At 45.1% G+C, this 12,718-nt stretch overlaps 1 protein-coding gene across 1 annotated transcript; it reads right to left on the bottom strand.

The window, feature by feature from the left end:
* Positions 1-576: 576 nt before the first annotated feature.
* Positions 577-7,692, bottom strand: LOC141463842 (N-acetyllactosaminide beta-1,6-N-acetylglucosaminyl-transferase-like). Its single transcript, XM_074146487.1, has 3 exons — positions 6,990-7,692; positions 1,951-2,043; positions 577-767 (listed from the first exon to the last, which is right to left on the bottom strand). The coding sequence occupies exons 1-3, from the start codon at positions 7,612-7,614 to the stop codon at positions 577-579; spliced, it is 909 nt and encodes a 302-aa protein (XP_074002588.1). The 5' UTR covers positions 7,615-7,692.
* Positions 7,693-12,718: the final 5,026 nt, after the last annotated feature.

Raw genomic sequence — 12,718 nt, 5'->3', positions numbered from 1 at the left:
ACAGATATATAAAGAACAGGTAAGATCTGGGAAGTGCAGCGTCTTTATTCCATTTGCAGTGCTTTTCCATCAGTTCTCTGCAGGAAATATCAGTATCTTTGACAAAAGGGTATCTGTATGTACAGCCAGCAGTTGTGTTCCTGCTTTTAAGATCTTTCTGTGACTCATTACCTTTTTGCTTACCAAATGTGCACGTTTGTCTTTTAGACACGAGAAGTGCCAGGGATGCATGACTCTACATTTTTATAGAAAAAGATAGCAATGACAGTGTAGCAAGACAAAAATTGGGGCTGGAAAACAGCCCATTAAAAATGACAAAAGTGCAAAGCTCCTCCAGCTGCAAGAGAAGCTTTACCCTGGTGTCTCTTTTTGGATCTTTTGTGTTTTGGCCTCCAGGTGTTAAGTGGAAGGTGAGGTTTGCAGGCAGGATGAGACATGCTGACCCGAGCTGCATCTACAGAACATCCTAAAGAAACCCATTTCATGAGTTCATGTTTCTGGCACAGCAGAAATTAAGATAGCTGCTGCTCTTTTCTTGACCGCTTCTAATAATGTTGTAGCCTGGGGTTTTGCTAACTAAAAATACCAGTTGGGTTCCACCTCAACCTCACTCTGGGACAAGGTTCTCTGCCGATGTCTCAGCTCCAGGCACTCCACAGTCAGGGGGTAAGTTTTAAGCTCAAACTTATTTGCAAACATACAGGTAGAGTTAAAAAGCCACTTGAGGTCACCTGTTCCATATATACAAATCCCTCTGACATAATGGCCTGCCAAAAGAAGAAGAAAAAAAAAGCAATGTCAAAATCAAGGCTCCAAATCATTCTTTTTGAGAAGTTTTATCTGCAAAGCCACTATAAATAATCTCCTACGCAACAAACATGCTAAAAGGCCTACTGGACATGCAATGGGAATAAGTATGAATAATGAGATGAAATGAAGAAAGTTACATCAGAACATACAGTGAGAAAAATAAGGAGATAGCTCAGAAAAGAAGTGTTACTACTTGAGACTTTTTCTCAGACAAGGCTGAAACACAGCAAAGGGGAATTTCCTTCTGTCAGTGAAGAGAAATTCATACTTTTACTTGTACTAGATTTCCTACTAACTAATTCTGGGTGATGTTGGTGTAATTTCACTGATTTCAATGTAGTTATGCTGATATAAAACTGCTGTAATTGAAGTTGACTGAAGTTGTCAACAATTTTCACCTCAACACAAACAACTATGTTATGCATCAAGAATTCTTGAAAAAAATTTGTATCGTTAGCATTTTGGCATTCCTTTTCTCTTTCTACTTGGATATGTCAGGAATAGTAGCAGTACGCAATGTACAAACCAGTGACTGAAAAATTAAGTGTGCCATACAGGAGGTTATCTACTGCTAATATTATGTCATGAAGTAACATAGCATAGGAAAAGTCAAAGCTCAACCACCATTGTCAGCCCACAGGTCCTTAGGTTCCTCGTCAGCTGTGGCTCTAGCATGCATCGGCGCCCAGCTGAGAGCTGGGATTTATCCAAGTCCACACAGGACACCTTCCCTGCACACTGCTGTTGGCTCTAGCGCATCTGCGTCCCAGTGTGGGACATACACATGGGCTATTCCCACCCACCTGCAAGAAATTCCCCCAAAGGCCTTCAAGAGAATAGTCAGCTAACTCTTGTGAGCCCTAAGTGCTGCCAAATATCCCCCTTTCCAAGGCTGATATATTCTATAAGATTCCTGATGAAGAAGCAACTATTCCAGCTTTCTTGCCGTTTATGTGGCTACTGTAATTCACATATGGACTATGAAGGAGATGACTCCTTTTTAATGTCTTCTTTCCAATGAAGTAATGTCTAAAGACTGTAGCACATTACGATTAGAGGCTATAGGAGTGCGGAAAAACAGTCAAGTGTTTTTCACTATATGAACAGGAAGAAGAAACTGAGAAAAAAAGTACACTTTACCATGACAACCTCCATGGCTGTCTTCCATATCAATCCACTTCACTGCTTTCAGGTCACCTTCCCATGAGGCGTTGGGCGTGGAGCCCGGGACACCTGCAATTAGAGAATAGAAAATCAAATAATTATTTCCTTTAACAGCTATGTGTTCAGGTTTATGTCCACTCACTGGGATCTTTCTCCAAAGAACTAGGATGAAATACTTAGGAATATGCATCAACAGATTCCTGGCTGCTAGCCTTGTCAAGTTTCTTCATTGAAAGCAGCTTTCGTGACATAAACAAGATATCAGCCCAAGACACCTAAACATTTCACTTGAGAAATAAAATCACTCTTTGCAACAGCCTCGATATGATACTGCATGCATGTACTCATGGCACCGTCCCAACCAGCATTGCTCTCCAAGAGATATTTGAATCCTGAGCCACTGACACCTAGTACCTTCACATGAATTTAGTAGTAAATACTTTCCTTATTATTATCTTTTTTTTTTTAGAAAAGTTGCTAACAGAACAAAATCAAGTATGATATAACTGGATGGACTTGTTAAACCTCAATTATAGCCTATAATGTTATATAATAATATATGTAAGTCTAGGCAGATCATCGGACCGATCTAGGAGATAAACTGGTAAGATGACCTCTCCTCATCAGTAAATGATCAGGTCCTGCTATAACCTGGCAAACATCCATTTTAAGTAATTAAGGTGGAAATGCTGAACACGCAGTTTTTGGTATTTGCCGAAGAGTAAATAGGCAACATGTATGCAAGGTGGAGGCAACCGCTGCGAGTCAAGGGAATTTCAGTATCTTCAGTGCAAGGCGGTAGCTATAACAGACCATCGCCATGGGATGATGTCTTTGCCTTTGAAAGCAAGAGCTGATCAGGTAGGAACAGCCAGGGAAACCTCTGTGCCTGGTCTGTACTGCAGTATCATATGCAATTCAGTGAAAGCAGCTTATTGAAGTACTTCCTAAACTGGTCTTCAGAATACAGAAAAACAACAACAACCACAACAAAAAAGCAAAGGTATAAAATAATAAAAGCTTTCTATGAACTTGTCCCTTTCAGCAAATTTTATCTTTCTTATTGGCTTAATCAGTTGTTGAAGAACAAAACGATACAGACTGTGTAACAGCTACAGACTGTGTAACTGCCACCTGGTGTACAAACCACTTTGCTAAGAAAAGCTGGAAAAGCCACAGTTTCTCACTGTAGCACAAACATTTGCATATCACTTACTGGCATGCTTGGAAAAACCTAACCATCTTTTCTTCTTTCCTGCCCAGCAAGTAACGACCAGTGCTCTACCTGAGCTATCACAAGGCAGAACAGGCAATGTCTGCGGAGCCAGCAGGTACAAAATCACAGACGATATTTCTGCTTTCTCCTAATGAAGCTGAAAGCAAAGGAGGAGACTGACTTCCTCAAATGCAAAGAATTACTACAATGTTACTGCTGAGGAGTACCTGGGCCTCAAGCTTTTTAACAAATGCAGCAGAAGTGCCAGCACTGACTGGTGGCGGTGACCAGGGAGGAGAGGATTTGTACCACCCCAGATGCTCCCCACACACCCAAGGGGGTGACAAGGCAGGCTGGGGCATTGCCGCTCCGTGCTGCTCATGCACTGCTACCCCAGAGCTACCCCATAGCGAATAGCCCTCCTCGCTAGCAAAACTGTGATTTTCGTCAATCTCTGTTGTTGTACACACAGGGGCTGGGGAGACCAATAGTGATGCCAGGATTAAGTATTATTACTATCAATAAATACTAATAACCTGGGTACTAGCCTAATGATAGCTGGTGCAAAAGTTAAGCTGGTTTAACAGCTAAACACGTTCAAGTGGTTTTATTCCAGATTTGTAATAGGGATATTTAAAACCTGTTATTCCTCCTTCCTCCTGTTTTCCTTTTAAAGGAAACATTCGTGTGAGTGGCAGGGAGGGAACCATGCAGCTTTTTATCAAAACATCTTCATAACATTTGTATTATTATCTGTGATTTGTACCAACTCAGTATACTTAAAAGACAGCCATTTTCCTCAATTCACAATGAGATGAGAACAAAACATTTTAGAGCTTGTACGAAATGTATAATAGCACTGGTTTGGAGTTGTGGGACCTGTGCAAAGACAGGAAACCTAAGCCCTTCAAATATGATTTTAACTAAAATAAAATTGACATTTTAATCTCCAGTTCTGACATCTCTCTTTCTTTAAGGCTAATTAGCCCTTCTTGCTGATTTTCATAACTTCATTTAAAATGTGTATTAATATAGGCTATTTATTTTGCTAGTTAGCTACAATCCTAAACAGGGTGATTTGCCAGCAGTCTGTAAAGGACAATTTCAGCTGGTGACTGCAGCACACGCAAGAAGCCCTCCATGCTGAAACAGTAGCTGAGAGTGTGTCACCATCCTAACCTTGGTGTTTTCTAAAAAATAAAAGTGAAAGCAAAGTAAGATTTTGTTACTATTTTGGTTTTTTCTGTTCCTTTCCTAGATGGCAACAAGTACAGCACCTCTACAGTTACCATAATCCAACAACTATTTTGCTTGTGATCTTGAAGAGAAGCACAGTGAAGGACTAATGAGATCCTAAAGGCACTGGGTAATGTTGGGGGGGTTGGATTTGGAGTTGGGTTTTTTTGAGAAATTGGATGGGAGAAAGGTTAAACATTAGGGTGTTTTTTTTCTGTTTGCTTGCTTTGCTCTGTGTTTTTAAGCTTGTTCCTGGTAAGTAAGGGTGGTTGTTTGCAAATAACAAGTCATGACTTTTATATCTGATGCAAAACAACCATATGATCCAACAGCAGAACCACAACAGCACTTTGCCGTAAACAGAGATATGTGGCAGCTATAACCACAACTTCATGACTTTACTTCTCACCCTCTGTATATTGGCCCATTATCAAATAAAATAACATGCAAAAAAAATGTGGGTTTGTCCTGGGGAAAATTCAGAAAATGTAACTCCTCCACAGAAAGCATTAAGCTAAGAAAACACTTTATAAAAAGACAAAAAGGGGCAGTGATGGCAGAGGCTAAACACTTTAAATGGCTTGGGATGTGCATTACCATCCCAAATTAAAAACCTGTTCATAACAGATGGCAGTAAATGTGGTGGTGTGCAGAAAGACTTGGAAAATGCTGACACGGTGGGAAAGCAGAAAAATGATGGACAAAACAGGAACAACCCCAGGATATCCACAAAAACACTGGAAGGCACTGACCTTCCAGGAATACAAAACTACTGACTTCACATTATTCACCATCTCCCAAATTGAGTAAACAAGGCATTTTTGTAAGTTAATTAAAGAGTGGGGGAATATGTAGCCCAGCACTGAGGGAAAAAAAATGGATTTACCACATTTTCCTTTACATGTTTGTTTGAGCAACTGATTTCAGATTCAGAAGATGTATTCTTATAAATACAGTTTGTCTGAAAAGTGTTGATGATGGTGAAAGTTAATATAAACTTCAGCATGTGTTGCTCAGTCTACTTTTTTCCAGCTGTCATCTCCCACTCCATGGAGGTTAGCAGCGTTTTGTCCGCCCCAAAAAAGGAGTAGGGAAGAGCCTCCTCACGGGCAGCAGTACTGAGCACTACCCTGAAAACGGGTTTGCCACCACCAGGTCTTAGAAACAGCCACCAGCAGAACTGCACTACTCAGGTGTGAAGATAGAGACAAGTGACTAGAAAGATGGGCCAGCCCCTCCGATGCCTTTAATTTCATGTCATTCCATGGTGGCGGAAGTGTAGAGGCAGGAAAAATACTGCTTCAGAGCCTAGACCTCATTCATATCACAAAGGCAACACAACTTGCTTTTCCGCTAAGTTCTTCCTGGTTTTTTGCCATTGCAATTCCATTGAGAGCTGCTCTGTATGTGTTGGCTCCAAGGGACAGCCCGCTCCCTTTCCTCCTTGCATCGCTACCGTGTATTATGAAGACAAACACAGGCAGCCTACACAGAACAAGCCACTGCGCTGGCATTTCTGTAACACGCACATAAACCAACATTAGGCTGGGACTCTTGCAGTATAAAAGGCTGCCTCATTTGCCTTAACCTTCCAAGTCCTGTACCTGTAATTCCAGGATCAAGCCAACACATCGGTTAAAACCCAGCTACCAATGGGCTAGTCTCCACCGGTCCCCTGAAGCAGCCTCAGCTTCCTCGTCGGCATCTCTCTCTAGGGAAGGGGAAAACTTCTTAACACTTCTGTGCCACCAACTGCTCTGAGCTTTTCTCCTGCACTTTATATGCCAGGGCACAGGAGTTTGCACTTCAGAAATCTGCTTGAAATGGTGTACATGTGACCCTTGAGAATATTATTCTGCAAGATCTGATTGAAATCAACCATAACTTTTGCTAGACTTCGGGGCCATGTATTTATGTTTGGGAAACATGCAAGGCTTGGGGTGGGCCATGTATAGGTGGGCAAGTGCATACCCTCTCCCCTACAAGTGAAGGCGTGCAGCCCACCAGTGTGTGAGAGGGACCTGGAAATTCACAAACCCCTTTGGTGGCTTTTACAGAAGCAAGATGGTACAAGGAAGCACGTGTAGGACTAGTGAGACAGTATGGCCGAAGATGGAAGCCAAGTGGATGCCAAGCTGTCTCCCTGGGTCTTCATGGAGCAGGACAGCTGCTGCTAAGCAGGAAGGTGTGCAGTGTCCACCACCACACTGCAAAGCCCACCACCCTTGGGACCTCCTTTACCCTGTTCTCCCCAGAAGCTAAGCCAAGTGGATAAACATCCAGGACATCAAACTCAAGGAGGCTCAGTACACCTTCGTACTTTGTACACACTGCCGCTAGTGCTGCCAACATGGGCTGTCACCTGCCTGGGTGTTTCTCCATGTGAAACAACAGGAGTGGCAACAACCTGCTGGTGGGGACCACCAAGAGCCACAGCTGGAAACACCTCCATGGAGAAGTCAGCCATGTTGACCACCACAAAAAGCTGGCACCATGCAACAGCCAAGTGGCAGCAGGTGCCAGGGCGGCAACACCTGTGCCCTCTCTGGACCTGATGTCCTACCTGGGATCCTGTTGAGCGTTACCCAGAAGTGCTCATCAGGGCTGTAGGTGTCCTCAGACCACACCAGCAGATCGATGGCACGCTGGTCCTGCAGCACAAACTCCACAAAGCGCCGGGTGACAGCCACGTATGCAGAGCCGAAGTAGATGGTCAAGTTGTGGGGCGGGGGTGCCTTGTGAAGCTGGGGAGTGACCAGTCTGGATGTGTCATGCTCAGCCTCCTCCCTGTGCACGTATTTGGTGCGTGCAGTGATGTGCGGGGGTGGCAGCACCCCAGGGGTGATGTTTTTCCCCCTGAAGCTCTTCAGCAGCCGGATGATCTCCCGGTTGGTCTTCAAGGGGAAGTCCTGTCCGCAGGTGTTGAGCAGGTAGTGCCAGGGCACGGCTGAGGCCAGCAGGTCCCTCATGCAGTGGAGGTCAGCCCGCAGGCGGGAGATGCCACCGTAGACCACCTGCTCCGTCTGGGAGGCGAGGAAGGCGTTGGGGAAGCAGCCCACCAAGCGCTGCACCGCCTGCCGGAATGGGGCGGGCGCCTTGGCATCCACATGGACGCAGTAGACATTTTGGGGCATGTACACTGCCCTGAAGAGCCTCTCGAAGGTCTCAAATTCCTTGTGCAGGGTCATGATGTAGGCGATGGGGAAGGCAGCCTCCTCAGCCGAGAGGGTGCGGGTGATGTAGTGGCTGCGGGCCACGTAGGTGCTGCAGTGGGCTGCCCCCAGCCATGGCTGCAGCTGGCAGCCCCTCAGGCGGGGGGCCCGGCCGGCCAACAGCGTGCCACACGCCAGCTCCAGTGCTTTGGCCTCCAGGGAGCCTCTGATGCCCATCCCTTGCCACCCGCCGTGCCGCAGCAAGATGGCAGTGCTCAGCAGCACCGTGGCAGCCACCAGCAGCTGCGCCACTGCCCACCGCCACCGCATGGCCTGCATTGCCAGCCTCGGCCTACCCCTGGCCCGGCCGGCTGCCCTGGTTTGAGTGACACAGGCCTGATTCCTCTTCTAATGCCTGGGAAAGCTGCACTTTTAGAAGACTCTGGTGTCTGAATTTGTGAAAATATTTACTTTATAGCCAGCCAGCCTCTCTGGGATTCAAGGTCTTAGTGTTTTCAAGCCTTGCCAGGTGCAGGGACAAGGAGGAGCAAGGCCTGGGCATTTGACCCAGGCTGGCCAACAGCATTATTTCATACCATGAACATCACATTCAATATAATTTAAAAAATTTGCTGAGCGGTTCTCTCTCTTCCTTGGTAGTGGCGATGCTGAGAACTTCTTGCCCCGGTGCCGGACCCCTGAGCCCTTCCCTTCCTCCCAAAGCCATAGCACTCACAGTGCCTGACATTTGCTGTCCCCTGCTGGGAGTGCACAGCTTCCTACGGGTAGAACTGGCTGAGTACAATCCTTCTATATTTTATATTGGTATCAGGATCAATATTTATTCTTTAGTATTAGTAATGTTATTTTTTTAGTCTTATTCTATTAAATCTGTTTATATTTCAGTCGTCCGGTTTCCTTGTTTTCCCTGATTCCCCTACCCGGGTGGGGAGGGGTGGTCGGGTGAGAGAATAATTGTCTAAACAACAATAAATTGTTGTGGGTTCCTCAAACCATAACACTGGCACCTCCCGGACAGTCCCACGCCAAGAGGACACAAATGCGTGGCTGACCTGTGAGTTGCAACCCCACCAGCCACCTCCCACACTGGGGAAGGTCAGCCTTGCCACCACCCATGGCTGGACCAGCACCCTGGGGTGCTCCCTGCGCCTGCCACCTTTGAAGCACATTTCCAGACACAACCCCCAGGCTGGTGCTGGCACTGCTGGAGACAAGGGGATGCATGCCCCACAGGGCCAGCCATGTGCTTGCAGCCCTTCTGGCTGCATGAGAAGTCCTGCTTATGGAGGCAGGGCTTCATTCCCAGGTTCATTCAACCTATTTTTAAGCTTTCTAGCAGCAAATTAGATATGTTTTGGGGTGGTTCTGTCAGCTTTTGTCATTTTACAGAGCTGCTCAGGGGAGAAATCGGAGTTAAACTGTCAGTGTTAGGAAGGATGGAGAGAAGATGATGAGCAAATGCTGGTACAATGGAAACTAACCTCCTAACCCTGTACAGCAACAAAAATTTGTCTGCTTGGGCTCATAAGACAGCATACAAGAACGATCTGCTCTGAAATCCTGGTTTGTCTGTTTTCTTGTTTGTCCTGTAAGACAAGTTCTCCCACCTGTCCGTGGGAGGGAAGAGACTGGTAAAGATATGGGGGAGTCCTCAGAAGAAGAGATTTTCTTTCAAGATGAAGTTGAAACAATGGAGGAAAAAACCCCACCACCCCTCCTTAAAATGTTAAAGGCTCAATTTTGTATTTTGCCATCATAAATTTTCATTTAATTGGGGTATGCGAATGTGAAAATGCGTACATGGAGGGGTAAGGGGTTAACTAAAATGAACTCAAGATTGTCAAGCTTTAAAGCAGACCTCAGAACCTGGAGAGAAGGAAATAAAACTCAGGAAAGATAGAAGCTTATTTGAAACTACTTCTTTCAAGACAGCGGTCTGAATTAAAGCAATGCATATCATCTCTTTGGGCTGTCAGGCTGTTGACAGTTATAACAGAGGTAAACTGTACCTGCTGTGTCGAATCATCTGACGGATAATAAAGAAAGGGTCCCGTTTCTAGTAGCTTCATTTGATGGTATGTTTTGAATGAGGTTTTTCTGAGCTGTTATTGCCCCATAAACTAACTCTAGTGTCTTTGGCAGGGTTGCGGGTGGTCCTGCATCACTGAATTTCACTGAATTTCACTGAATTTTTTTAGAGTTGGAAGGGACCATATAGATCATCTAGTCCAACTCCCCTGCTGAAGCAGGATTGCTTAGAGAACGCTACTCAGGACTGCATCCAGGCGGGTCTTGAAAATCTCCAAAGAAGGGGACTCCACAACCTCCCTGGGCAGCCTGTTCCAGGGCTCTGTCACCCTCACCGTTCAGAGGAGCTGAACTCTACAGGGCTGTTCAGGAAATACCTGCTTCCTGGAGTGGGAGTGAGCTGGACCTGTGGGGACATGCTGGGCACCGAGGACTGCCAGCAGGAGAGTCACTCTGCAGAAACCTCCCAGTACCCAGCCTAGCACCCCTTCAGGCATGGCTCTTCCACCTTCCACCCCAGCTGCCCAGGTGGGTGCTGGCATCAGGGTTTGCCTCTCAACGTGCTAACACAGCTTTAGGTGTGGTCAGATGAATTTGCTCGTAGGTGAAAGGAGGGGACTGGTTCAGGTGGCCTGACTGGAGTTCCCCCTAATGAAACCAAGTGCTGTTGGCAACTCAGCATCCGGGAACATCAAGAAAAGTCTCTGTTACTGCTACTGGACTGAAGTTTAGTTAGTTATATGCATGAGTTGTGACAGACATTACCTGATGACAGAATCTAGAAAGAAAAAAATTCTTCCATAAATTACTCTCATCCGATCCTGTTATTCAAGGAGTTTTGCTGTTTGAAGCCTATTACACCAATGTCTGATAGTTGTAAAGATGAAGGAGAATCAAGGGAAGGAACATAAGCCCATTTATTAGCTGTGGCTTTTCAAAAACTCTTCTTGAAGACACACCCTTCCTTATCCTGTCACTACATAGTGTTTTGGTGAGAAGCAAGCAGTTGGTTGTGAGGCAAAGTATTGCTCCTATTGAAAGCAGTACTTAAATTCCAATGACAGCAGACTGTGCAGAGACCAAACCCTATTGTAAGTTTTATCTTCTCAGATTAACTGTAATATCTGAGTGGTGGACAGAGGACAAGAGTAATTTTTCAGGAAATTTTGCCATGAAGAAGGTGTGTTTGTGATTGCTGTGAAGGTGTTGCAACACCTTCCCTTATGCAGGTTTTTCAAAAGAGGAAGGTTTTGATGATGAGATGAGATTACAACAGCTTTGCGGGCATGAGACTCAATAACAGTCACAGGAAAATCCCTAATTTTTTTTATGCCTTCTTCCTATGAGAAGTTCTTGCTCAATCAGGAAGTCTCATTAAAATAATGGAGAATATGAACAAGAGAGCAAGGATTAGTTATATGAGTAACACTGCAGACATAGGTACAAAATACTTTTTTTTCTAGAACATGGCTTATTCAACTAGTATCACTGTCTGGAATCATATCAAAAAACTTCTGCGTCTCTGTCTGTCTGTCTTTTGAAGGGTAGGCACTAAGCTAAGGAAAAGGAACAATTTTAACAGGCAGAAAGCAACCACAACACTGTATGACGTGTGTTGTGGAGAAGGTTGTTCCGAGAGCCTGTCTACAAATTACAGTGGGATGGAGAGGTACCAAAGTAGTTTTGAATGATTAAGCTGCTGTAGTGAGAAGTTAGTGCAAACTAAATTGTCTGGAAAAAACACAGGTCTGTTTGTACAAGCAAATGACCATATAAAATCTTAAAAGTAAGGAGTTGGCTAACATGATTGATTAATTTGCTAGTAGTGCTACTCAGAATTTTTTGGTATTACTCTTGCATCTCACACCCACATCCAAGGGATGTGAATGAGATGTTCCTTGAGAGCCACCAGCTCTTGTTTGGATGTAAAGCTACTGCTACAGATAAACTGCAGTGAAATCTTAACAGGACAACTCCCATCTCTCTTGAGACCATGCTAGCTTGACTCACAACATTATCTGACACATGCCTGCCATTACCTGAGACATACTGTATGCCAACTCTCCTCCTTATTTTTCTGTCTACCATTCAGCTCCCAACTGAGAAATTGCCATCAGTATGGTGCAGACATATTTTCAAAGTTTTGGGGGTGGTTTAGCACTCCACTCACAAACAAAACTATCCAGCATTTTCATTCCTCCCTGATCATTGACACAATGAATGGATACATTAACAACCTTCATCCTGCTTGGAGAGAGCTGAAGTGAGTCTGATTCTTTGCACTTAGATAGACACAATATGTAAATTTGTCAAAAGTACTTAAACTTGTGGTTGGCTCACAGCTGGGTGAATCCTTGGAAAAGTAAGCACAAACTAGAATGCAACATCATCTTCCATGGATTCCCAATTTCTGTGGCAGATTAGCAGCAACAGGAGAAAAAGCCTCACTCAAAGATACCAGGTTGAGATTGCTGATGTCCCCAGATGCCTGTGCTTGACAGGAAGCTGCTGGAGGCCCTGCACATTCAGATCAGAGGGTGGTCTGGGTTTGTGGGCTTGCACAGGACACTGTGGGCTACCTCCTGTAGTAATCAACTACTTTTTAGTCATGCTGATGCAAAGTTTGTCTAGTTTTACAGCAGGCAGCAATGGCATGCTGTGTACCCAATGTCCCTTTTGGGCTGGCACAAGAGCAAAAGTGACGTGGTGTTCCTTTTTTCTCCCCCTCTCTGGAACACACGACCCACAGCAGATCCTCATTCTGCAGGCTTCTTGCAGAAACCAGGAATAAAGGTGGTTCTGCCCTGGTACTTTCTCTGCAAAACCCCAGCTTCACTTAAACCAAATGACTGCCAGCCACCACTCATGATCTCTATGTAGGGATGAGTGTGACCAGGCACATCCCAGAGGTGGGAACATACTGTCCATGGGTGGCTTGGTGAATTTTGTGCCAGCCAGACTGAGAGTGGAGAAGGGAGGTGCATTACTGCGGCTAATGGCTGGAGCAGTTGCTAACCATCTTGCACTTCATGTAAGGGCAAACACCCCCAAACTAGTTGCTGTTGCTCTGTGCAGTGACAGGAAACAAAGA

Source organism: Numenius arquata, chromosome 4 (assembly GCF_964106895.1).
Source record: "Numenius arquata chromosome 4, bNumArq3.hap1.1, whole genome shotgun sequence".
NCBI classification, from domain to species: Eukaryota; Metazoa; Chordata; class Aves; order Charadriiformes; family Scolopacidae; genus Numenius; species Numenius arquata.
This window is presented reverse-complemented; position numbering and strand designations above follow the sequence as displayed.

What these genes read in the sequence shown, in the direction of transcription:
- LOC141463842 (XM_074146487.1), bottom strand. Translation starts at nt 7,614, where the DNA reads ATGACCCTGCACAAGGAATTTGAGACCTTCGAGAGGCTCTTCAGGGCA. An exon ending in AACGCTCAACAGGATCCCAG is followed by an intron (nt 2,044 to 6,989) that starts GTAGGACATCAG and finishes CTCTAATTGCAG; the next exon opens with GTGTCCCGGGCTCCACGCCC. An exon ending in CAGCCATGGAGGTTGTCATG is followed by an intron (nt 768 to 1,950) that starts GTAAAGTGTACT and finishes TTCTTTTGGCAG; the next exon opens with GCCATTATGTCAGAGGGATT.